The sequence below is a fragment of the Panthera uncia genome, chromosome F2 (assembly GCF_023721935.1).
Source record: "Panthera uncia isolate 11264 chromosome F2, Puncia_PCG_1.0, whole genome shotgun sequence".
NCBI classification, from domain to species: domain Eukaryota; kingdom Metazoa; phylum Chordata; class Mammalia; order Carnivora; family Felidae; genus Panthera; species Panthera uncia.
The window spans coordinates 49454049-49481761 of record NC_064812.1 but is presented as its reverse complement, the minus strand read 5'-3'; the positions used below and the strand labels follow the sequence as shown (position 1 = coordinate 49481761).

At 38.6% G+C, this 27713-nt stretch overlaps 1 protein-coding gene across 2 annotated transcripts in view; it reads left to right on the top strand.

Moving 5' to 3' along the window:
* The window catches only part of CA13 (carbonic anhydrase 13), a 47957-nt gene that overhangs the window by 17868 nt on the left and 2376 nt on the right, over positions 1-27713 (top strand). For both annotated transcript variants that reach the window (XM_049633212.1, XM_049633211.1), the window contains 5 exons: positions 1264-1461; positions 9931-10049; positions 17158-17253; positions 18559-18621; positions 19119-19274. In XM_049633212.1, coding sequence (XP_049489169.1) covers positions 1264-1461; positions 9931-10049; positions 17158-17253; positions 18559-18621; positions 19119-19274 — 632 coding nt within the window. The remainder of the gene's footprint in view (positions 1-1263; positions 1462-9930; positions 10050-17157; positions 17254-18558; positions 18622-19118; positions 19275-27713) is intronic.

The following is a 27713-nucleotide window of genomic DNA, read 5'->3' as shown; positions in this document are numbered from 1 at the left end:
TGAAGTAGGGAAAAGCTTAGTCAGTAGCCCTGTGCTCTGCTGACTTGGTGGTAGCTGTATAAATTGCAGGCATAGTAGACAATAAGAACCTCTAACCTGTAAAGTGACTACACACACCTGTAAATGACTTAGAGATTTACCTGAAGCTGCAGTCTTGCTGTTGATTTGGGGAGGCAGAACTTGAATCAAGTCTCCCAGAGAAATGAACAGTCTAGACAAGGGAATTGCCTGCTTATTGGTTCATATCAATTTACCAAACGTGTGTCTGACTTGGGGACTTGTTCCAATTTTGACTTTTTTGAATAGAGGATCAGGATGACCATTTTCCCTTGTGTTGGAATTCAAATATAACATTGGCAAAATAACCACAGAAAGAACTTCAGAAATGTTCAAAGAAAGAAAGAAATTGTTACCTGACTCCGCTGAAGATAATCAACAATATTACATTTCCTGACATGGTGCCACCATTTTATTTGGATTATACTATGTGAAAAATTTACATATTTCCTTAGTATGCCTGTTGGACATTAGAGGTAGCTGAGTTGAGGCCTGGGTGACACCTGAAGATACCAGTGAGTGATAGAAGAAAGAAGTAGGGATAGCATTTTTTTTTTAAAGTTTATTTATTTATTTTGAGAGAGCAGGGGAGGGGCAGAGAGAGAGACAGAGAGAGAGAATCCCAAGCAGGCTTCACACTGCCAACATGGAGCCCGATGCAGGGCTCGAACCTATGAACCGTGGAATCCTGAGCTAAAATCAAGAGTCAGATGCTTAATCAACTGAGCCACCCAGGCACCTCAGGGATAGCATTTTTAAGAACTGCACCCTTTTTTCGCTACACAGCTTTCTCAGTTTCATTCGTTCTTTCATCTTAAGAACTTGGAGACCTCTGGAGCTACCACAGATCTTCCTTGGAGCTGAGACTAAATCTCATTGTTTTCAATGATCAATTATGCTATTGTTTTTAGTTTGGTGGAAAGGCACCTTTGGAAAGTACTTTTTAACCCTTAAACGGTTTTTGTTGCAAGGGTTAGTTTAATGCTGCAAATGAGTTAAGCAAACCAGGAGGTTTTCATCCTATAATAAAAGCACCCAGCCTTGTAAAAAAAAAAAAAAATTAGATGCAAAGGTCGTGAGGATGAAGATCTTATTTTATTCATCCTTTTTATTCCTTCAGCTCAAGCACAGTGCATTGTACTCAACAAATGTTTGGGGAATGAAGTAACTTACTTAATCCTTTTCTTTTGGTCCTATATATTTAAGGTCCTATTCATTGGAATAAATTTTTCCCGATTGCTGATGGGGATCAGCAATCTCCAATTGAGATTAAAACCAAAGAAGTGAAATATGACTCTTCCCTGCGACCTCTGAGTATCAAGTATGATGCAAACTCAGCCAAAATCATCAGTAATAGTGGCCATTCCTTCAGCGTTGACTTCGATGACACAGAAGACAAATCAGGTTGGTTCTTTTTTTTTTTTTTTGGTTGGGGGTGTGTGTGAGGTGATTGCACTGTGATTTCTTATCTTTCATATTTAAAATACCTATGTATTGTGTGTTCCTTATTAATACTTTGCTAGAACTTGTAATAAAAGTTTTGTTTGACTGTTTCACGGGATAATGTCTTTCACGCTGTGAATAAGTCATGGACCAACCAAATAAAACTTTAGTTTATGTGTTAATTTGATAACCAAATGAGGTAGAAAAAGAAAATTTCCTTAAAATGGACATTGAATCCTTCTTCAAGCATATCAACTGCCCAAAGAATGGATGATATCCAATTTAAAGTTAAGATGAGAGAGAAGATTAGAGAGAATTGAATTTTGGAATAATTCTTAAGGCTTCTGACAAATTACTTTCACTTTTAGTCTAATATTAGGATGATGTTGTATTTGCTCTGTTAATAAAAATATAGTTAAATTATATATATTTTTTTACATTTATTTATTTTTGAGAGACAGAGACAGCATGAGCAGGGGAGGGGCAGGGAGGGAGGGAGACACAGAATCAGAAGCAGGCTCCAGGCTCCGAGCTGTTATCATAAAGTCCGATGTAGGGCTCGAACCCATGACCCGTGAGATCATGACCTGAGCCGAAGTCAGACACCCAACCGACTGAGCCACCCAGGCGCCCCAAAAATATAGTTAAATTATGCAAATCCTAAATTGGAAAAAGATTTTCACTTATTCATTAATCTCAGAATAGGTTCATAATAATATCCTGTATTTATGTGGTACTGTATTGTTAGCAAAAATTACAAGCTCATAAAATTTCTTTCTCATATTTGTCAAATTCATAAAAGATACATTTTCATCAGAACACTGTAAAAAATATACAGAAAAGGATTAACATGCTATTTTTAACTTTCATGGGGAGGAAGGACCTCACTTAAAAAAAAAATTATTTATTTTGAGAGAGAAAGAAAGAGAGAGAGTGGGGGAGAAGAGAGAGAGGGAGAGAGAATCCCATACAGACTCTGCACTGTTAGTGCAGAGTTCTAACAGTGGGCTCAAACATGGGCTCAAACCCACGAACTATGAGATCATGACTGAGCTGAAATCAAGAGTTGAATGCTTAACCGACTGAGCCACCCAGGAGCCCCCAGACCTCACTTTTTATATACTACATTCAATTGTCTTTCCTTTAAGCCCTCAGTTTAATGCTTCTGTATTAATAGATATGGTTGATGCAATGGGTACATTATAAATAGTCCATGGCTTCTGAGTATAAGGGCTTTACCACCCATAATTGTAGTTTGATACTGTTTATGTCTTAAACATAAAAATTTGAGGCTAACCACTCCTGCTGTTACAATAAGAAATGATTAAATTTACATCACCTAAAACTTTAAGTTTTTAGTTTATAAATGTAGGCAGCCTTAGTCATAGAAAATTCCTACTCTAATCTGCTTGATGATGATCTAGGTTTCCTCTCTCTCCCTCTCCCTTTTTTCTCCCTCTTCCTTCTGTCTTCCTCTCTCTGCCTGTCTCTTTCTCTCTTCCTCTCGTTTTCCTTCTACTTTGAGTTAATCTGGGGGAATCAGTTTATGTTTCCAGATTTGACACTTTGTCTGTGATTGGTAGTGTGTGCCTTCTCCCATATGTGAAGGTCTAGTTCCTATCTAGATCACAATGAAATTACCAGAGTTAATTGGAAATGTCTGTAAAGTACTTTGTACCCCTCTGAGACAGAAACTACATAAATATGGGTCATGATTCTCATTCTTTTTTCTCAAGATAAATAAAAAGAGAATGTTTTGTGGTGACTCTGGGTATTAATCAGTTAAAAAGTAGAAACCACTATAGTTAAATTGTTGTTGATTTTTCTTTTTCTTTGGTAAACTATAAGAAACACAAACTTTCTATAGCAAACCACTTTAATTTGAATAAAACAGTTTCTATTTTGTAAAGAAGCCATTCTTGACCAAAATTAACTCTGAATCCCACCAGTAAGAGGGCAGAGGCACCTGGGTGCCTCCGTTGGTTAAGCCTCTGACTCTTGATTTCAGCTCAGGTCATGATCTCACAGTTCATGGGTTTGAGCCCTGTGTACAGCCCAGCACTGACAGTGTGGAGCTTGCTTAGGATTCTCTCTCTCCCTCTCTCTCTGCCCTCCCCTGTTCAAAATAAATAAATGAACTTAAAAAAAAAAAAAAAGGAGAGAGAGAAACCACAGGCATGAAATTGTCCTCACGGTCCTTGTAGGACTTCTTTGGCTGGGCAGTTGCATTCCCCGTGGTTAACTTCTGGCGAGCCACCCTTTAGAATTTAATAGTCCTTTAAAGAGGGGGTAGGAAGTGATGATATTTTGGGGGAAGAATTCCTCTTGGCCATAGCAGAGGGTAAATAGTAATCTGGTAGAGAAAGACAAGGGCATTCTCACCCTAGCTACTGGTCTGTGTACTCAGACAGGATCTCACCTCTCTGGGAATCTCACCTGACTGGCCCCACAACTCCTCCTGTAACATCCCCGCTTGTCCCATCCAGAGCTCCCCACACTGCATTGTAACTGCTAGCTGGTTCTCTTCCCATTCAGCTGAACGCTCCCTGTGGGCAACAGCTCTGTCTGACTCCTGTGTCTAGCATAGTGCCTTGCACACAGTAGGTACTCAATAAATGTGTGTTTGAGTTAAAAACATTTTTTTGGTGTGATGTTTCTTGGAGGATAGAAAATTGATATGGGGGCGCCTGGGTGGTGCAGTCGGTTAAGCGTCCGACTTCAGCCAGGTCACGATCTCACGGTCTGTGAGTTCGAGCCCCGCGTCAGGCTCTGGGCTGATGGCTCGGAGCCTGGAGCCTGTTTCCGATTCTGTGTCTCCCTCTCTCTCTGCCCCTCCCCCGTTCATGCTCTGTCTCTCTCTGTCCCAAAAATAAATAAAAAACGTTGAAAAAAAAAAAAAAGAAAGAAAATTGATATGGCGGGGTGAGTAGGTGGCCCCGTAGGTAAGTGAAATCAAGAGATTCAGCTCAGGTCATGATCTCACAGTCCTGGTATCGAACCTCGCGTCAGGCTCCGCACTGAACATGGAGCCTGCTTGAGATTCTCTCTCTCTGCCCCTTCCCAGTGCTTGTACTCTCTCAATAAAAAATAAGTAAATAAAATAAAATAAAATAAAAAAGAAAATTGATACAGCATTATGGTATAGCACTCATTAGCCTATGTAAAGTCCCAGTAAAATTACAAACTGCCAGAAATTAATTAATATTTACCATTTGACACCTAAGTAATTTAAATTATAATTATTTTTAAGTTTATTTATTTATTTTGAGAGAGACAGAGACAGCGCGAGTCAAAGAGGGACAGAGAGAGAGGGAGACAGAGAGAGAATCCCAAGCAGGCACCATGCTGCTGGCACAGAGCCTGATGCGGGGCTCAAACCCACAAAACCGTGAGATCATGACCTGAACCAAAACCAAAAGCCTGACCCTTAACCAACTGAGCCACCCCGGTGCCCCTGACATCTAACTAGTTTAAACATTAGTGGATTATTCATTGCTTGAATGTTTAATTCTTATTATTATTATTAAAGTTTTTTTATTTTTGAGAGAGAGAGAGAGACAGACAGAACGTGAGCAGGAGAGGGGCAGAGAGAGAGGGAAACACAGAATCTGAAGCAGATTCCAGCCTCCAAGCTGTTAGCTCAGATCCTGACCAGGCTCGAACTCATGAACCGTGAGATCATGACCTGAGCTGAAGTCAGAGACTTAACTGACTGAGCCATGCCATTCAGGCGCCCCTGAATGTTTAATCATTAAAGGCTGTTGTAGTGATTGTTACATTTTAATAAATGAAAATTCTTGGAATGTAGTAAGTACTTAATAACTATTAATAACAAAATGATAATAATAAGACATAGTAAATAACAGGCCTGTATCCTTTCCATGTATAAGATATGTTGTGCTGAAATCTTTTAAAGATGTCAAAAGGAAGGAAGCTAGTTTCTTACTGAGAAAGGCCTTGTAGGAAAACCAGTGACATGATGGACTCAATGCTTATTCTTTAATTTTCACCTCTAGAAATTGTCAGTTTCTTAGTTACGCTCTAGTTATTTAGTTCTAGTTATCTGGTTCTAGGTAACTGCCTGAAATCAACCAAATTCACAAGATCTGAAATTATACATTAGAAAAGAGAAAAAACATAAAAAGATATGGGAGCAGGATGCCTTAGCTGTGTGATTCCTCCAAGAACCAAGATCTCCAGGAAACTGAATTGGTAATTTGTGACAATGTATACATTACAAAACTGTCATAATGATGTTTCCTTCATTAGGCCTAAGTCCCTTGAGGATAAGGATGACCTTACTCATCATCCCATACTTAGTATTGAACATAGTTGCTAGCCGATAGCAAGGTATTCAGAATTGTTGAATGAATAAGCAGAGAGTGACCTGGTGTGCATATGCTCAGAGCAAAAGAGGCCAGACTTAACGAAGACTTTCCTGGCTCCATAAAGAATTCAGGCCCCACTGATTGGAAGCATTTATGGCTTTGGTCTCTCTCTCTCTCTCTCTCTCTCTCTCTCACAGTATAATCCTGGCAGATTTGTGCCCTTTGGTTCCTCTTTTCCTAGGGTCCAAGCAAAATACATGTGCTATTCATTTAGCTTTGCTTCAGAGAACTGTTTACCACACAGTGATTAGTCTATGACTTTCATTAGATTCATAAGAACATGTTCTCTAGTGGTTCCCAGGTCACTTACTCAGTAGCCATCTTATAAACTGAAGTTTACAGAGATGTGCTTCTACAGGTGAGGTCTCTTGTTTTATGTTTTTAATATTTATTGGTGCAGACACTGTCTTAAGCACTAGAGATACAAGAGAACAAGACAGATTCTGCCTTAGAAGAGTTTGTATCCTGGTGGGATAGACAGTAAATGCATGCATAGACAAGTGTGTTAATTTTTAAATTATTTTCTTTCTGATTTTGTTGCAAGCCTTGGTTACCATTTAAGGCCATTGGCTATAGTGTGGTTTCAGAAAAGAAGAAGTTACCAACAATTTAAAAAAGCCAAACTCAATGGAGTAACATATACATTCTAGTTTCACAACATTGTTGGTCTTTGCAGCATATAACAAATGACAAGGATTCTTTTATTAAGATATTAAAAAGTTCCCAAATTTTAATGGCACTTAACTCTGATTGCTTACTCTCTGTGGACCTCTTATATGAGTGTTTTATTTGGAATAGATTTTTAAAAAATTCTGAATGAAATGATAAGTGGACTATATATGTATACCACGTATGATTTGGGAGAAACAATTACTGTTTTCGGATATAAGATGGAGACAATAATATTTAGTTACTCATCTGGGTTACAGAGGAAGGTGAATGATTTGATGCTTGAAAACACTAACTCATTCCCCCTAAAAATAATTTTTGTTGCCATTGTTCATTTTATACTATAGTTATGTTATTTTATTATAGAGTATCTCAAAGTCAGTGATAAATTAACCTGGATATTTTGACTTACTTTTCCCCATCCTGTGGGAAGCTTTCTTCAGAAGAGCTCTGTTCTAAGAGAATGTTTTCTTCACACACAGACAGTTGCTGATCATGGTCCCAGTTTGGATATTTTATTTTATTATTTTATTTTATTTTATTTTATTTTTAACATTTATTCATTATTTATTGAGAGATGGAGAGAGAGAATCCCAAGCAGGCTCCATGATGTCGGCTCAGAGTTGGACATGGAGCTCAAACTCACGAACCATGAGATCATGACCTGAGCCGAAATTAAGAGTTGGACACGTAACCAACTGAGCCACCCAGGAGCCCCCAGTTTGGATATTTTAATTGAAACACTCACGTGTGGAGTCCACATATGTAGAGTGTAAGGCAATCTTTGTTGCTTAACTAGCAGAGCTATGCTAATCTGGCTTTAAACCCTGGATTCTGAGCAGGCTTTCCAGAGATCAGCCATTATTCTTGGATGTTTCCCTAACAATGTGTGTTTTTTGGTATCATTTTCTTTCTCCTGAGCCAGCTTATTTGCATCTTCTCCCAAAGTTAATTCCACATTGATTACTCAAGCTCTGTAATCTGCCTTTTATCTGTGAAGGAATGACTTTATGTTTCAGCTCAGGTTTTATGCTACTGCTGCAAGAAAAGAAAGGACAATAGAATTGTTGATTTCTTTTCATTTGGAATGCCACTGTATCCATGCTGTATGGAGTCACTTAGGGAAATTTGCCTTTTAAATTAATTTATCTGTGAATGATCTTTGAAAATGTTTGTTTAAAGACAAATCAAATGTTTTATTCATTCATTCATCGAATATTTATCATACATCTCCTCTGTGATAGGTTCCATGCTAGATGATGGGTACAGCAATGATCCAGTTGGACAGAGCCTCTGCCCTCATGAACACTGTCCAGTGGGAGACTCAAAACCCTAACATTACTCTGCTTATAACGGTGTAACAGAAGAGCAAGCCTTAGAGTCTGATGTAAATGGTTCTTCTCTTTAACTTTTCAGAGGGTTTTGGAAATAGCCATCTTTGGTTATTTAAAAAAAAAATCTGGATCCAAATAAATCTACCAAATAAATTTTTTTGGTAAATTTAATTTGGTAAATTAGATTTATTTACCAAATAAATCTAATGGTAGGGAAGTTCCTACCATTCAATCTTCCAAAAAAAAAAAAAAAAAAACCCACAAAATGAATTGCATATGCTCAATCTTTTCCCTTGGTAATTTTGAAAATTGTATAAGCCAAAAAGCATCCAGTCCTATCTCCTAATTAAAAATAGACAGACAGACGGACAGATGAACACAAGTATGCATGAGAAAGCTAAAGCCCACAGAGACTTAAGTGAATCTTGAAAGATCACATAATTCAGTTGCTGAGCTGGGACCATTCCCAGGTTTGCTGATTCCAACCACGGTAACTCTTAATCATTGATGTTCAACTTCACTGAGTCAAACTGAGTAAGGAAGAAATGAGTTCAATTGTACTGGTTAATAGAGGCAGCCATCTGGATCATTTTTCTCCCACAAAAGAGCTCAAAGAGGCGTGTGCCTTAGGCATCCTTACTGCATGTGATACCTCTTAACATCTTTTGCTTCTTTTTTTTTTAAATTTTTTAACGTTTATTCATTTTTGAGCGACAGAGAGCAAGCAGGGGTGGGGCAGAGAGAGAGGGAGACACAGGATCTGAAGCAGGCTCCAGGCTCTGACCTGTCAGCACAGAGCCCAATGCAGGGCTTGAACTCACAGAATATGAGATTAGACCTGAGCCGAAGTCAGATGCTCAACCAAATGAGCCATCCAGGCGCCCCTTGCTTCTTTTTTAAGTAGACTCCATGCCCAATGTGGAACTTAAACTCATGACCCTGAGATCAAGAGTCACATGCTCTGCTGACTGAGCTAGCCAGGAACCCCATTAACATCTTTTGATTCATATATAAGATGGATCATTCCTGACAAATTTTGAGATTTCTCTCTCTCTCTCTTTATCTCTGTCTACCTATCTGAAATCTCTGAAGAGGAAGGTCATTTAAATCAAACTGTTATTAAGACTGCACCTCATAATCTAACACTTAATTCTACTGGATGTTGATGGGAGATTAGTAATGTGTATGGTATATTCAATATCCAATGCTGTCTTATCCCGCCATAAACATGCCCAATAAAGATTAATTAGGAGGAGACAGGTTAGAGCTATGTTTTATATTAAGAAGATTTTCTATATACTTAAGATATGATTCTGTTGTCAGAAAAGAGTTAATTTTGCACTGTATTCCAGGTTTCCCTGGGAAGATAGAATTTAAGTACAGAAGATATGCTTACTTGGCCAGTTTTTGTAGTAATCCTAACACAATAAAATAGTAATAATAGCTAACATGTCCAGCATGCTCACTGTGTGCCAGGCAGTGTTAAGTCCTTTGTATTCAACTTTTCTTCTAGTTTCAAAACAGCATTAGGAGGAGGGAGCATTACTCTCTTGAGGTTACAGACATGAAAGCTGGTGCTTTGAAGTTAGAGTTCATGCAAGATCACCAGTAAGAGCATGAGCCCAGGTCTTCTCAGTGCAGGACACTATTCTTTAATCATAATGCTGGACTGCTCTACCAAGTTCAAGGTGGCCCTTTTTACATAATCACATCCTTATTCAGAGAGGCTGACATTCTCCAATAAACAGACCAATTCCTTACCTTTAAGAACTCCTAATTTCTTCTACTTTCCAAGCACTGTCTGCTGTGATTTCCCAGATATTCCATAAAAATCTGTTTTGTAGACTCTCCAACCTTTTAAAATGTTTGTACGCACTCCTCATATACCTAAAAGTTGTGTTCCTGTCCACAAACTGAATGACACATTTGTAAACACTTCCTTGGAGGACCTGCGTGTGTTCAGGGAGATGATGTGGGTTGTAGCAGCATGTGTAAAGATTGTTTTCTTGCTCACAATTGAAAATGCATCGCCATTTTAGTTCTGCGTGGGGGTCCTCTCACTGGAAACTACAGGCTGCGGCAGTTTCACCTGCATTGGGGGTCTGCTGATGATCACGGCTCTGAACATGTGGTGGATGGAGTGAGATACGCTGCAGAGGTAAGCCAACAGACATAGATTCATGATTCAGTGTTTTCCTAGGTGATGGAATTTAAGGAACGCAGAGGGCAACTCTCTTGACTCCAAATTGATCCTGAGTCAGTTAGGTTTCTCGGTGTCTGAAATTGCTTTATTCAATCAACATGAGAGTTTATCAATATGAGAGCGATCAGTGTGGCTCTTCTGAGTCTTATACCAACTCTGAGAGCTTAGGGTTATTGTGCTCATTCTAGAAATGAGTAAACTGCAGATTTGGAGAGATTAAGTAACTTATCCAATTAGGGGGTGGGTACGATGGATTTAAATTCAAGTTTGTCTGATACCAAATTACAAATCTTTCTATACTATCTATTGTGCTTCCCGAAAGTTGACTGAGAAGGCAGAGAAAGAGACATTTGATTGGGGCCCAACTGTGTACGTATTTGGTCCAGACAGAGATACATACTAATATCATATTTTGTAGAGGTAATAGTGAATGGCGGAGTTTCTTGTAGGGAAGAAAAAACAAAGACACAAATTCTCCTAAACTCTACATTACATCTATAATTACAGGTATAGAATGGAATCTGTTAATTATTAAGGTCATTGGTAAAGCATAACACAATAAAGCATTCATTGACTCTTTAAAAAAATTTTTAATGTTTATTCACTTTTTGAGAGACAGAGACAGAATGTGAGTGGGGGACAGGCAGAAAGAGAGGGAGACACAGAATCTGAAGCAGGCTCCAGGCTCTGAGCTGTTAGCACAGAGCCTGACGCGGGGCTCGAACTCACGAACCACGAGATCATGACCTGAGCCAAAGTTGGCCACTTAACTGACTGAGCTGCCCAGGCATCCATCATTGATTTTTTTTTTTTAATTGGGAAGTCACTTCTTTATAATTATATTTGTTAATAACACTCTACTTTTTCTAATCCTCTGTTCAATGATAAAGCATAATATACTTCAAGTTTTTATACTGTTAAATATTGCTAACACCCAACTTTTTCATGAGGTGAAAGTGAATTATTGTATGACTCAACCAAAGCTGTTTATGTGAAAATAATTTGGCTTGTGAGCCATCTAGGTGAGACAGAGCAGTGTTACCAGGCCAGTAAAGTTCTTCATTTTCTCATGGTTACTGAGCTGTGGAGTATGGATACTCCTTTATAATTCTGCTGTTCAGAGAAATCCAACCAACAGAACTTTTTTCCAGTTTTACTCTTGCATTCACAGGTACATCTATTCTTTGAGTCTATCAACCAAAGTGTCCATTTTGTCAACTTAAAACACTTTTGTCTGAGGCCAAGTGCTTAAGGTGTGGGACCTGCTCTGTTTTCGGGATGGGGAAATAAAATGTATATCCAAAGTGTTCCATATCAGTGGAGAAAAGAAGCCAAGAATGTAGGAAGTGGGACTTCTGAATCTGTGTGGTGCCTCAGTTTATATCATCTGCTGAACAGTTTTCATGTTGCTTTCTCACATTTTGTGTTCTAAATTTAACACATTGTTCTAAATCTTAAAGGCTTTGTGGCAATTGAGCTGGCCTTGGGTTACTGCTTTGTAATATTCCTAAACAACTAAGAAAAATTAGTCACATTGCTTTATGGTTTTACTTTCTAGTTTCATAAACTTGAATGCGTACTCTCAGAGAGATCTTATCTGAGCTGGCAAGTTGTTTCTTGAAAAGGGCACCCATATCCTGAAATTTTCCAGAAGCTCGGAGTCCTGACTTGCAGAGCAAGAAACATCTTTGTAGACTTTCCTTCTTGAAGGAGATAAAGCTTTGACTGGAATTTCATATTTTCTTTAATATATGTTTAAGACTATTTCTTATTTTCATTTGTTCATGAATTCATTCACTCTTTAAGAATTCATTGTGACCCTACTATGTCCCCCATGTTTGCCTAGCTGACTTGTGCTCATCCTGAAGGGAATGCTGGAAGGAAGTAGGGATAGAACAGGGAACACTTCCCTGCAAAGAGCCCTTCAGCCCCAAACAAAGGATGAGCAGCAGTGAGCCAGGCAAAGGAGAGAGACAGCAGTGGTCCTGCACGGGATCATGTATGAGGACTTGGGGTGGGAAGTCCATCCCGTATTTGAAGAACAAAGTGGCTAGTTGGATTGGTGCATGAACAGGGAGGAGAGCTGCCCCAGGTAGGGTTGGAAGGGCTGGAGGGCCTGCACTTAGTAAGGTAAGTCAATGTAAGGATTGTGCACTTCATTCTCTGTGCAGTGGGAAGCCACTGACTAGCTTTGAACTGGAAAGTGATCATATTTGCATTTAAAAAAACATTCTAGGTACCATTTGAAAATAAATTGGGTTGAAGCAGGGATTGATAAGAGGAATCAGTGAGATTTTTGGGGGGAGTTCCAGGTAAATCGATGATAGTATAGTTAACTGGAGTGCTGGCTAGAAGTATAGACTGGAAGTATCCGCCTTCAGTGGGATTTGTTGATTAATTTGGTTTGAAGGGGAAAGGAGGAGGGGGTCATGTTTTCTGGTTTGAGACAGGAATGCTGATGGAAAATGAGGAAGTCTGGGTCAGACCTCAGAGTTGGGGGGATGTTAGAGGTAGATGATAAACATTAATAAATGGTACGTGATAAGTTCTTTGATAGGAACATACCATGGGAGCTGGTAGTGTTACTGAATAGTTAGGAAATGTTTCTTTGTGATTTATGTGAATTGAAACTGAATGTCTAAGAGTCACTATGAGAAAATCTAAAGAGCTTCTCAGCAAGTGGGCACAGCAAAGACAGATGACCCCAGGCAGGAGTAAGGTTGGCATGTTTAAGAAGCAAAAGCCTTTGGCTTCTGGGATTGGAATTAACGAGGGAGAAGTTATAGGCCATGTCCTGGAGAAGCAGGCAAGGACCATGCCTTGTCAGGCTTTGTGGGGCATGGTAAGAAATTTGGGATTTATCCTTAATGTATCGAGACAAAGATGATGGAAGGTCTTGAGCAGGGGAATGTCATGTTCTACTTTATATTTTATAAAATAGAACCAGCTGCTATGTGGAGAAGAGGTTGGACTAAGGTTGAAACAAACAGGGAGACAAATTTGAAGCTTATGGATGTAGTGCAAATGAGCAATGATGGTTTGGGGTATGGGTGTGGTGGAGATGAAGAGAGCTAGATGAGTCCATGATGTGTTTGCGAAGTGAAGTCAGTGGGACTTGGAAATGAAAAGGATGACAAGATTGAAGGGAGAAAAAAAAGAGGGGTCTAGAAACACTCCTAAGATTTTGGCTTGAACAAACAGGATGGTTCTGCCATTTACTAAGATGGGCAAGTCCAGGGAGAAGCAGATTGCAGAGAGAAGTTAACTTTCTGTTTTGCACATGTTAAGTTTGAGGTGTCTATTAGATAGATATCCTTGGCTCACATTCAAGAGGGCTGTTGGGTGCAAGTGTGGACTTTAGGGAAGAGGTCCAAGCTGGCGCTGGAGGCATTTGGGAGTCACTTACTTTTAGTTTCAGGTTCAAAAGAGTCCCTTTGTGCTGAGCTGTAGATAGGAGTCTAAAGCGTTAATTAGTTTTTCCAGCTACATTTGTACCTAATTTCGTGACTGTCATTGAGTTGTACCCTCTTACAAAATAAAAAGAAGAAAAGAAAGGAAAGGAAAACCATTTAAAATGTACCATATAAAAACTTAACTTGAGGTCTACTCTGATGATTTTCTAACTGTTATAGAGAGATTAAAGTGATCTATATCATGAAAAACCATATCCCAAGGGTTAGGCATCTATACAAAGTAGACTAATAATCCACTCCATATTTAAAATTTTTTAAATGTTTATTTATTTTTGATACACAGAGAGACAGAGCATGAGTGGGGGGATGGGCAGAGAGAGAGGGAGACACAGAATCTGAAGCAGGCTCTGGACTCTGAGCTGTCAACACAGAGCCTGACGCGGGGCTCGAACCCACGGACTGTGAGATCATGACCTGAGCCGAAGTCGGACGCTCAACCGACTGAGCCACCCAAGCGCCCCTGATCCACTCCATATTTAGAACTTCATCTGATTCCAGTTTGTGCAGATTATATAGTAAGCATATTAAATATGTAGTTGATAGTAAAACTATGATTTTAACATTAATGGCAATCTTGGGCATGGTAAGCGTAATTGACATATCAGTAGTATACAGTTAAAAATGCCAAAGTTGAATAATACTATTATTTAGGAATTATTTTCCAACAGGGAAGAATCTTCTCATTTCCATTGTTGTCATGACTATGACTTCAATCACCGTGGCTGTTGTTGTTAGTCAGGAAATGTGAGTTTGCTATTTGTTTGAGTTTTGATTCAAATACAAATGCTAATACAAGTGATAACAGTTTCTCTGAAGGTATTGCTGCCAGTTAGGCAAGGTGTGTGGGAGAAAGACTTGTTTAAAAAGAGTTTTGTTGCTCTAGTTTCCCAGAATATCCTAAACATTTGCTGTTTTTTAACCAGCAGAAGGATATATAGATTCATTTCTCTTTAGTTACATGTTCATTTTCTAGTCAATTGTGGTTGTGAACCTAAAGAAGTCATTTCACATCTTTCTATCTCTTTGGTGTCATCTCTTACTAAGTGAGCTGATGGATTGGCACAGAGCCATTTTAAACAACCTTAATGTTCTTTTCAGCCCCTCCCTTCCAGTGGAATGTCATCTATCTCATGTGAGCCAAATGAATTTTGTTTCATCATTTAGTGTTTTCAGGTTTTGTTCCTCCTCCAACTATCTCACACCAACTTGGAACATGGCACCACCCGAATCCACTTTTTTTTTTTTTTTAATGTTCATTTATTTTGAGAGAGAGAGAGAGAGCAAGGGCGGGGCAGACAGAGGATTCAAAGCGGGCTCTGCGCTGACAGCAGGGAGCCCAATGTGAGGCTCAAACTCATGAACTGTGAGATCAGGACCTGAGCTGAAGTCAGATGCTTAACTGACTGAGCCATCCAGGTGCCCCTCCACTTTTTTTTTCATTTAAATTTTATTTAGTTAACATACAGTGCAATACCGGTTTCAGGAGTAATATTCAGTGATTCATCACTTACATACGATACCCAGTGCTCATCACAAGTGTCCTCCTTAATGCCCATCACCCATCTAGCCCGTCCCCCACCCACCTCCCTCTATGAACCCTCAGTTTGTTCTGTCTTTAAGAGTCTCTTGTGGTTTGTTTCTCTCTCTTCTATTCCCTGACCCCCACCTTTCCATATGTTCATCTGTTTTATTTCTTAGACTCCACATATGAATGAAATCATATGGTATTTGTCTTTTTCTGTTTGACTTTCCTGTTTAGTGTAATACATTTTGGCTCCATCCATGTCCTTGCAAATGGCAAGATCTCATTCTTTTTTGATGGCTGAGTAATATTCCATTGTATATGTGTACCACATCTTCTTTATCTATTCATCAGTCTATGGATATTTGGGGTCTCTCCATAGTTTGGCTATTGTTGATAACGCTGCTCTAAACATTGGGGTGCACATACCCCCTTTGAATCTGTATTTTTTTTATCCTTTGTGCAATTGCTGGGTCACAGGGTGGGACCCACTTTTGTATTTTCTATCTGGATATCCCACAGTTGTCCTTGATTATTTGTGGATGGTGTACTATTTTATAGTTTTGTGGCTATTTATGATAATTCTTATTTATTCAGAAATCCCCCATATTAGTTGCCTGTAAGATGTGAAGTTATAGTTAAAGCATGGGATTAAAAACATGTCTTTGAACATACTAAATCCTCTCTGTAAGAGTTAGCTAGAAAGGTTATTTGTGCATGAAACCCTTTATATGTGTTTCCTTCCTGAGTTGCCAAAAGGATTTATTTAAAGGAGATTTTTATCTGAAGTCAGTCCCTCATATAGGGGTTGTTAGACCACATGGTCTACTCGTGATCTTGGCTGAATCATGTGAGTGTGGCACATTGCCCTTTAGCATCTGTCTTAGTTTAGATTGTTCTTCCCCTTAATCAGGAATGAAGATCTTCCCAGAGTGGTTTTCTGCCGTATTGTTATTCTACAGTCTTCCACAGTTGTTTGTGTGATAGGGATACTGCACTGTTTACAATGGCAGAACATTTAGAACACCTTTGGATTTTGCATGAGGTCCAAGTTGTGAAGTAGGTGTAACCTATTTTCTAGAGTTCCAAGTCTTCCAACTCCTTCCCTCTCCCCATCTTTCCTTTCCCCCACCTCAGTAGCACCACCTGCCTCTCATTTTCATCCTCAGACACCTCTGGTTCCTAGTTCCTGTTCCTAGACAAAGCCTCTTTGTCCCCATTAAAAGTTGCTGTCAGCAAAGGATCTGAACATATTTATAGATGGTAATAAATGTGTGAATATTGCTTAAAATAGTTGTGTTAAGGAAAGTTTGCACTTTTTTTTTTTAATTTTTTTTAACGTTTATTTATTTTTGAGACAGAGAGAGACACAGCATGAACGGGGGAGGGGCAGAGAGAGAGGGAGACACAGAATCTGAAGCAGGCTCCAGGCTCTGAGCCATCAGCCCAGAGCCCGACGCGGGGCTTGAACTTGCGGACCGCGAGATCGTGACCTGAGCTGAAGTCGGACGCTTAACCGACTGAGCCACCCAGGCGCCCCAAGTTTGCACTTTCAAGCCATAAAAAGTCTTAGAGTACAGTGATGAACAGCTGACTGGGCAGTTTCAGGAAAAATTGGCACTGTCCTTAGCAGCAGGACTCAGTCACTGCAGACCTCAGTGGACTTCTCCACCATCCTGTGAGCCTAAGCTCATTTAGTGGACTCTGCCACCAGCTGGGACCTGACCTAAGGTGGCTCTGTTGCAATCCCACCCTTGCAAGGCTGTGGGGGAGCCTTAAGTCACTCAGGAGCAATGGCTGGAGATTGTTCCTTGGCAGGATAGTCCAGAGCATTCTAAATAGTGATGTAGAACTTCTGATAGTGCACCACAGACTAAGTGGCCATGGTTTTTGTCTCTGGTTTTTGGATGAAAACAAATAAGATTCTGTCCAAGATTCTTGTGAAGAATACGTTATATACATGAGTGCACAGCACCAGAACATCTATATAAATATTCTATTTTCATTTATGTTTTTAGGGATGTTTTACAATAAAACATTTGAATTATGTTGCATACCTCCCTTTCAGCTCCATGTTGTTCATTGGAATTCAGACAAATATCCCAGCTTTGTTGAGGCAGCTCATGAGCCAGATGGACTAGCTGTTTTGGGAGTATTTTTACAGGTGAGAATACACTGATTTCATCTTAAGTAATTAATCAGTCATGTTGGATAAAGAGTTTCAGTCATGCAGAAGATAGTCTACCACTTTTAATAGTAAACTCATTCTAACTTTAATGTTTTCCTTTTGCAATTAATGTTAAAAATTTATGTATTAATTTATGATTCATCTAATAGCCCACAACTACCTTAGGAGATTTGTCTTCTGTTTCCTCTTATTGTCCATTGATCATTTTTATGTGGGTAGAAACAGCAGCAGCAGCAACAACAATAATAGTAGCAGGAATAACACTAACATTCTGAGAAGAAGATCTTTATTGTAGGCTCTTATTGTAGGCTTTATTGTAGGCTCTTCCTGATTGCACAGTCTTTAGAGATAACAGACAGTCAAGTTCAAGTTCCTGATTCTTGAAACACTAGTTTTACCACAATGGTTTGTTGTCTCAGACACACTGGCCAATTTTTTAAAAATTTTGTTGTAGTTTCCTTTGTCTAATATTCACATGGGATTAGGCAAGTATCATTGTTATAATACCCGTGGGTGGGTTGGGCTCCCACTGCACCACATTCTTGCAGGGCGTGCACTTCTGCTTTGCCACCGACTCTGTGTGTGATGTAACTCGTTGGGGCTGGGACTGGGGGAAGCCCAGGGCAGAAGGGAGGGAGGCATGAATGGCAGCGGCTCCCTCCCTTTGGCCACCAAGTCTGCTGGTGGCAGTGGAGTCCAAGTGAAGCAAGAGATTATACTTTCATTCTGAAGGATTTAAAACCTTCAGGTCGATTCAGGACATCCCTAACAATGAAAAGAGTTACATCTATTTTTCTGATGATTTCTACTCATGACAATATATCGTTTTGGTTCAGGACCTCAAATCATTTTAGGTTGAGAATGGGAGATGTTTTCTTTTAATACTTTGATGTCACAAGAGTCTGTTTAGATGTAGGGTCTGAAGGTCACTTCTGGTTGAATTGGGCAAGTATTATGTTAGAGTTTCCTAAGCAAGTTTTCTCTTAAGTTAACCTGTACATTAAGCCTTCATAAAGCTAAAGAATATGTAGCTGTTACTACTCATTTTAGAATCAAACTTATAATTCAGCCAAGGAGCCCTGTAACATTATCTTGTTATTCACATTCTCTGGCATGCTAAAGCCAGCAGGTAAAAGACAGATTCATTATAGAACAATTACCGTTTGTTCTGGGTTGGCAAAGGTTTTTCAAAAAAAGGGTTAAAAAAAAGTGACTGGCATGGAGTGAATCAGACCTGTTCTGTTAACAGTAACCATTTCTTTTGAAATTTCATGCTTTCAGATTGGTGAACACAATTCTCAACTGCAAAAGATTACTGACATTTTGGATTCCATTAAAGAAAAGGTAAAATAAAATACTGTTTGCTAATGACTTGTTCTCTCCTGAATTCTCTTACCTTCTTTTAATAACTTAGACTTTGGACATTGGATATGTTATCTGCTTTGAAGCAGGTTTGGAACACACTTGACCAATAGAGCAGAATTAACCTATTGCCAAGTGTGTTTTGAAAATTATGAAGGGGTCTTAAATTATCTAAAACCATTACTAATAAATCTATGCATACTTAGTTTCTCATATTGGAGTTTTGCACAATAAGCATTTAGTTGCAGCACATTTCAAACAAATCTTGTGCTTCTTAAATAAATTTAGGTAATGTGCTGCTTCATGTAAAATTTTTAGATTAAGGCAGATACTTTTTTTAAAGATACAAAGGCAGATACTAAATAATTCCATGAGTTAAAGAATTCCAGTAAAATCGTATTTCATGGGATGTGTGTTTTTTTGAGGTCTGTGTAAAGCTATCCCATTGTAATTTGTAGGAATTCTTTTTTCTCCACTAGGGTAAACAAACTCGATTCACGAATTTTGACCCATTATCTCTGCTTCCTCCGTCCTGGGACTACTGGACATACCCTGGTTCCCTTACGGTCCCACCTCTTCTTGAGAGTGTCACATGGATCGTTTTAAAACAACCTATAAATATCAGCTCTCAACAGGTATGTCACTGCTTCAAGGTTGATTCTGATTTACTAGAGGAAGCGGGACTGAAACTTTTTAAAAAAATAAAAACCCTGCCCTTAATTTCAGCTGCATTATGAAGCCTGTGTTTTCCCTTCATTAATCAGATAGGTGGTTGGACCAGGTAAAACTTGTGTCCCTTTCTTATTTGACTTTCTATGATTAGATGATTTCTCTCCCAGTTGTTAGAAATGCCATGTGCATACAGACACTGAGGAAAGTGAAGTGGCTTTAAAGGCTATAAGTGTTTTCTTTTTTGGTCTCAGATATAAACAGGCTAGGATATAAATGAGCAAATCAGAAGAGAGGCTACTCTTTTTTTTTTTTAATATGAAACTTATTGTCAAATTGGTTTCCATACAACACCCAGTGCTCATCAAGGGGACTTTCTCCTTTTTGACCTCAGTCCCTAGACCTGCTCCTCCTACAAATTTGACATTCAGAAAGTAAGCAGTGAGAACAACAATGGATCTTTAGGCTTTTGTTGACAGAACTTTTGTGGGGCTGCTTGAGGGACTTTGAGCATTTGCTAAGGCGCTATTTGAGCATTTGCACCCGTGCTGTTTTAGTGAAGACATTTCCTCACTTGTTTTTCTGAAAAACATATTGAGCCCCCACGATAAGCCAAGCAGTCTGCAGGCTCAAGATGTCTTTGGGCCTAGAAACTCTGCTCAGATCTACAATCTGTGTGACTAACCAATCTGACAAGTGGATGCTATATCTTCTGGGATGCTGTGCTTAGTGGGTTTTATTTTCTTTTTGTTTTCCTACTTGAATTACTTGCTGCAAAATCTGAATAAGAACATAGTCTAATAATTTTTGCAGCTGATAAAGCACTTCTATTTTGGTCTAGCCCACCTTCCTAGCTGTTTATTTTTTTCCCCCAATCAAAGACTAGAGCTGGTTCACCTTTTCCAAGGTCATGTCAGATAACATTTCTCCTTGGCATGTTGAACACATCCAACTTCTGTTGGCCTTGTCTTTAGGATTAAAGCCAAATAATACTCTGGAACATACTAATTAAAACGTTTTGTAAAAGTTGGGATTGAAGTCCAGAGTTTGACTGACATGGAAATTCCTGCGACTTTTTCCAGTCATGAATAAGGTGCATTGTGTCATAAGAAAAATGACCTGTCACTGATTCAGTGGCCTTAGTAATGGAATACATTTTTCTTTCCTTCATGTGTTAAACTGTTTACTTTTACATTCCTTTGTTAAATTTGAACAAGTTAACAGTAGGAATTGATAAATTATAATAGAAAGGTAGTAATAATAGGAGCTCATGTTCTTCCTCATGTTTTAAGGATATTTTTATTTCTTAAAGCCACTTGGAAAATAACTTTTTAAAATCCACCTGCCATTTGGAAGAGAATATGTTAAAGAATATAATTTAGGTCCTTAAAATGCATAAGACTAACCTAAACAAAATGACTCGCTGTAGGGGCACTTGGGTGCCTCAGTTGGTTGAGTGTCTGACTCTTGATTTCTGCTCAGGTCATGATCTCACATGAGATCAAGTCCTGCCCTGGGTTCCACACTGAATGTGGAGCCTTGTTGAGATTCTCTATCTCTCTGTCTGTTCCTCCCCTGCTCTCATGCTTGTGCTCTCTCTCTCTCTCAAAATAAATAAATAAACATTAAAAAAAATGACTCACTGTAAAGTTAGGAATTGTGACTAGGTGTGGATACACTGCTGTATCTTATTTAGGTCTCGATTAATTAATATTACGTATTAATGGGGTATTTATATGGTAGAATATATAAAATAATAGCTATATTTTAGAGCTTTAGTATGAATGATAATTCACTGTGATCTACTTACATTCACTTAAATCTATAGTAGGAGTACTTTCAGACATTTTCTAAACAGATGGACGTGATTATCTGGGTAATAATCTAAATTTTTATAATATGACATTATGGTGATTTTAAGAGTTAAAGAATGAAGCAAAAGATATTTTAAAAGTCCAATCCCAGTCTAACCATGAGAAAAACATCAGAGAAAGCCCAAATGAGGGACATTCTACAAAACAGCAGGTTAGTGCTCCTCAAAACTGTCAAGGTTATCAAAAGCAAGGTAAATCTGAGAAATTGTCATCAAGAATGCTGAAGGAAATATGACTACCAAGTGTAATGCTGTTTCCTGGTGAGATCCTGGAACATAAAAAGGTATTAGGTAAAAACAAAGGAAATCTTAATAAAGGATGGACCGCAGTTAATGGTAACATATTAATATCGGTTCACCAATTGTAAAAAATGTACCATGTAATGTAAAATATTAATAATGGGGGAAATTGAGTATGAGGTATATGAGAACTACTCGTACAATCTTTTTAATAATTCTGTAAATTCAGAACTGATCTAAATGTTATTTAAAAAAAATCCAAAGCCTGAGAGAGTTGAGATGATTATTCAGTTATCTGTTTCCTATAAAGTAAAATGAATATGTCTTTTGTGTATACCACTTGAGAGTTACTTTCCAAACGATAATTTTTAATCTCAACTTCGGCAGCTGTTTATTTTTGAAGTCCCTGAGGCACATTGTTTTATTTATTTTCCAATTCTACCATATAATGTCACTAGCCATGAAGATTAAATTCTTTTTTTAGTGAGTTAGTGCCAATTTTTTTTTTCTAGGTTTTTCTCCTGCTATTTCTTGCCAAGTCACTGTTTGACCAAAAAGGCAAATCAGACAGTTTTCATTTTCTTTTATTTGATTCAAGCCCATTTTTGTCCCCAGAGTCACTTATTGAAATGCTTGATTTAACTGCCAGGCCAGTAAACAGATATGCTGTTTTCAGATAGTTTTGATAACAGATCCATCATTCTCTTTGGAAGGCTAAGCTAACTTTTCTGCCAAGTTTCTTAGGGTTATCCTAAATTATCTAAATTGTCTTACTCATCTACTGAATTCAGTGTACAGAATACTTGGTTTTAATTGTTTGCTCTTTTTTTTTAAAAAAAAATCTCTCTTATTTGTTATGATCTTTTCATACAATAAAATTCATGAATTTTAGTGTGCAGTTGATTTTGTTATTGTATATTACTGTGCAGCAACCACTAGATCAAGATATGAAACAGATCACTTGGCCCGAAAATTCCCTTGCGCTCTACCTCCTTACTCAACCATGGCTCTGGGCAGTCTTTGAGATGCTGTTACTAGGATTCTGCCTTTTCTAGAATTTTATTTAAATGGAATCATACAGTTACATAGATTTTTGTGTTTCTACTTAGCATAATGTTTTTAAGATTCACTGACTCTTACTGAGTAATATTCTATGATATGGATATACCACATTATTTTATTTTTTTATCGGTTTATTTTTTTTATTATATGATATTTATTGTCAAATTAGTTTCCATACAACAGTGCTCATCCCAACAGATGCCCTCTTCAATGCCTATCACCTACCCTCCCCCCCCCCCCCCCCCCCCCCAACCCCCCGTTTGTTTTCAGTTTTTTAAAGTCTCTTTTGCTTTTGCTCTCTCTCCCCCTCTAACCTCTTTTTTTTCTTTTTTTTTTTTTCCTTCCCCTCCCCCATGGGTTTCTGTTAAGTTTCTCAGGATCCACATAAGAGTATACCACATTATTTTAAAATCTATTTACCAATTGATGGACATTTGGGTTGCTTCCAGTTTGGGGCTATTATGAATAATAGCTATCCATATTTGGGTGTTAGGAATAATTGTCATATATTTTTTTGTGGACACATGTTTTCACGTTTTGTGGCAGTTCCTAACACTAGATTTACTAGATCATGTGGTAAATTCATGTTTAATTCTCTAAGGTACTGCCATATTGTTTAAAAATTTTTTTTTAAATGTTTTTATTTTATTTTTGAGAGAGAGAGAGAGGGAGACACAGAATTTGAAGCAGGCTCTAGGCTCTAAGCTGTCAGCACAGAGCCCTATGTGGGGCTTGAACTCACAGACTGTGAGATCATGACCTGAGCCAAATCAGACACCTAATTAGCTGAGCCACCCAGGCACACCTGCCATCTTGTTTTTTAATGTGGCTGTTCCATCTTCCATTCTCACCAGCAATATATGAGATTTCTAGCTCTTCCACATCCTTGTCAGCAGTTAGTGTTGTCAGTGTTTTTAACTTGAGCCATTCTAGAGGTTATATGTGATTTCTAATTTGCATTCATCTGATGACTAGTAATGTTGAGCATTTTTCATACGTTTATTGACTACGTATATCTTTTTTTTTTTGGTGAAATACCTGTTCAAATCATCTTTTCCTTTTTGAATTGGGTTTTGTCTTTTCATTATTGAATTGCAAAAGTTCTTTATACAATCAGGATAAAGCCCTTTTTAAAATACATGTTCTGCAAAGTTTTCTCCCAGTTTGTTGCTTGCCCCCCCCATTTTTAAAACTATGTCTTTTGAAGAGCAAAAGTTCTTAATCTTGATGTAATTCATTTTTATCAACTTATTCCTTATAATTTGTGCTTTTGATGACCTGTTTAAGATTTCTTAAATCTAACTATATGCCTCCAAATATTTTTTTCATACTTTAATAGTTGTAGCTCTTACGTTTAAGTTTTTGATGACTTATGAGTTGAACTTTTATGTATCCTGCACCCCATTTTCTCATTCCTTTCCTTCTGATATTTCAATTATGCATACTTTAACCTTTTAATATCATCTAACACATCCCCAAGGTTCTATTTTTTTAAGTAATTTTTTAATCTCTGTTCTTCACCAGGGATAATTTCTACTTATCTATATTCAAGTTCATTTGCTCTGTCCTCTGTCATGTCAATTTGACTATTAAGTCTATCTAGTTAATTTTTTTGTTTTAGCAATTCTATATTTTAGTTCTAAAATTTTATTTGGTTCTCTTTTATTATATCTATTTTTCTTCTGAGACTTACCACTACTCTCCTAAGATTTCTCAAGCATTAAAATGATGCTTTGTTTAACATATGACCCTCAGGTAGTTAAAATACTCATTTAAAAATCCTTGTAAATTCAGGGGCCCCTGGGTGGCTCAAGTTGGTTAAGCGTCCAACTTTAGCTCAGCTCATGATCTCGTGGTTTGTGAGTTCGATCCCCACATTGGGCTCTGTGCTGACAGCTCAAAGCCTGCTTCAGATTCTGTGTCCCCCTCTCTCTCTGCCCCTCGCCTGCTCACACACACTCTCTCTCTCTCTCAAAAATAAATAAACATTAACAAAAAACTTAAAAGTTAAAAAAAATTCTTGTAAATTCCTAATTTGGTTCATCTTGGGTGTGACTCTGTTGATGTTGAAAATAACTTTGCTTATGTCACTCCATAAGCAATGGAGTTGCTTTTTTGGAGAAGGTGTTCCATTTTCTTGCCTCTTGGCATGTTAAGTAATTTTTTATTGTATTCTAGATGTGACGAACATTAAGTTGTGGACATTCTGGATTCAGTTACTTTTCTCTGATGAGCACTTTTTCCTCTGTGCTAGCAGGTAATTTTTTTGATAGGGCTTGAACTTCAGGTTTTCGTTCTCATGCAGCAGCTCTGGTCTCAGTACAGCCATGTGTGGTTCTTGGGTGTAGAGTTGATGACCCTCTCTGCCTCTATCCTTGTAACACCAGTGTGCTCCATTGCACTGTGTGCACCTTGCAGACTCTTCTCAGCTCCAGGTGAAAAACTGGAAATTGGAACTCACTTATAGAGCTCCCATCTCTCCTTCAAGTGAGGATAAACTCCCCACCTGAGTCCCTCTGCTTCTGTTCACTCTCCAGTACCTGTGACTAGTTGCTTTTTGTATTACATCTGGGTTTTAGCGTTGTTTTCCACAGGGAGGTTGTCTGCAGTCCAGCATATCTGGAAGCAAAGTTCTAACATCCTTTTTAAATAGTAAAATGTTATATTTTGTAATTAATGATAATGATCTAGGAATAGTTTTCTTAGCTTCTGCATCTTTAGGCTAAATGTGAAATGGGGAAAGAATCCATTCGGTTGAACATTGATTTTGACTTGATATAAAAGTGTGTATAGTTAGCTTTGAAATTAAAGTTCTAAATTATAGGAGACAGTACAAGTCAATTCTAGAATCGTTTATTAATTGCTAATTCTTGTAGGGCATAATACACAAAATTACAAAGAAGTGTTAAAAATGTCCCTTATCCTCAAGTAGTTTGTAATCTAATAGACAAGATAAAATAAATGCCTAAGAAAGGATATCACAATGGCTGTGCTTGGTATGTAAGAGATATAAAGTGTAAGGACGTTTAAAAAAGGAGAGACTATTTTATTGGAAAAATCAGGAAAAGACTTCATGAAAGAGCTGACATCTGGTCTAGGGAAAATGTGGTGGCTGGTTTGAAGTAGTAAAGGAAAGGGAGCAATTTCAAGATGGAACACCATAAATAAGGCAAGTAAAGGAAGTACAAAAGATATGTGGGCAACTTTGTACCTGAAGTTCTCAAGCTTTAGGGTATACAACAGTTACCTGGGGAAGCTTACCAAAACGTTGACCCTTGGACCTTGTCAGAATTTCTGATTCAGAAGGTCTGGGGTAGAGTTCAACAACCTGAAGTTTTATGAATCACCCCAAAGTCTTTTCATTCAGGTGCTCTGGAGCCACCCTTCATAAAACTGGCTTAGAGCAGAACCTGTGTGTGGTCATAATCGGAGATAATCTAGTCAGTTAGAACCCGGTGATTCAGAAGCCAGGCTAATAAGTTTGTTTTGGGGGTCTTATTAGAGGTAGAAATATTACATATTTTAGAATTATATTTTGAAATATTTACACCTGAAACGATATGATGTTCAGAATCTGCTTCAATCTTATCCAGTTTGGGCAGGATGGGAGGTGGAAAGAGAATGAATGAGAATATGGGTGAAATGAAATTGGCTGTGTTAATGGTTGTTGAAGCTGGGTGATGGGTTTGTGGTGGTTTATTATGCTGCCCTTTCTACTTTTGTGTATGTCGGAAAGTTTCCATAATAAAAACTTAACGAAAAGACATTAGGGGAAAATAGGGGGAAAAAAGAGATGCAGTAGTGGTTAGTTAGTATATGACTTATCTGCCAGACAGCTTATTTATTGAAACTTCCTAGCTGTTCCTCAAGTTCCTCATCTTTAAAGTGGGGATAATGGGGGCGCCTGGGTGGCTCAGTGGGTTAAGCGTCCGACTTCGGCTCAGGTCACGATCTCGCGGTCCGTGAGTTCGAGCCCCGCGTTGGGCTCTGTGCTGACAGCTCAGAGCCTGGAGCCTGTTTCAGATTCTGTGCCTCCCTCTCTCTGACCCTCCCCTATTCATGCTCTGTCTCTCTCTGTCTCAAAAACAAATAAACGTTAAAAAAAAATTAAAAAAAAAATAAAGTGGGGATAATAGTATATCATTGATTAAATGAGATATGTATGTAAAGCACTTAGCACATTGCCTGGCCTACCATGTTCTGTAAGAGATTTTATTTTCATTATTATCCAGCTTTGGCAGGCAGTGGAGTGCCATTAGACATTTGAGCACTGGAGTGACATAAGCAAAGTTATTTACAAAACATTAGAAGAGAGTATTTCTGCTTGCTGGGCTTGCTATATAAGGAAATTAAAATTTGAGTATTAGAGCCAAGAAAAATAGCAAAACAGGTCATACCTACCTCAGACATCAGGCTGATCTGTGGAGACTGCTGCTAGGACCCCCATAGATGCTATGAGCCTTAGTGACAGAGTGGCCAATTCTCTGTCTGCAAGAAGCCTGGGGTCCGGAAAGTGAGGAGACTGGTAGGGGCCAGCCAAGGATGTGCATTTTCTTGTGCAGAGTCAAGAAAAGCAAATCTGAGCAGACACTGGCAGATGTAGGTCTACCTAGCTGGGCAAAGCGACTGGGAGGGAAATCCAGAGCCAAAAAGGTCAGGGGTTTGGTGAGACATCAGGATAGGTTCAGAGAAAGATCTAGAGTAAATTCCAGTTTTACACCATGAGGTCAAGGTGTTGCAGAGGTAGGGAGCCATGATCAACTTGCAGAGGAGTTATAAGGAGGATGGGCGAGATAAATAAAGCCCAGGTTTTCAGAGGAATCAGCAGTTTCACTGGGAGGCAAGTCATGTTGGCCAAGGCCAGCAAGTGGGTGCCCTGATTCCAGATTCCGGATTCCTGCACAGCCACCTGGAGAGGTCACTCCAGACAAACCTGATCCGCATGGTCTGGGGAAAAGCCTGGGTGTCTTCCCTATGGATCCAGAGTTTAGATTTTATTTTCCTCTGCTGCTTGACTTCACCAGACAATTATTCGAGTCTCATCTGGCTTTAGCTATAATTTGGTCTAATGAAATATGAGTAATAGTTAAGTTGTAAATATTTGTCTTGCCCATATCTATACCTCTTAAAATACACCTCGGGCGCCTGGCTGGCTTGGTCAGTGGAGCATATGACTCTTGATCTCAGGGTGGTGGGTTTGAGCCCCACGTTGGTCGTAGAGATTACTTAA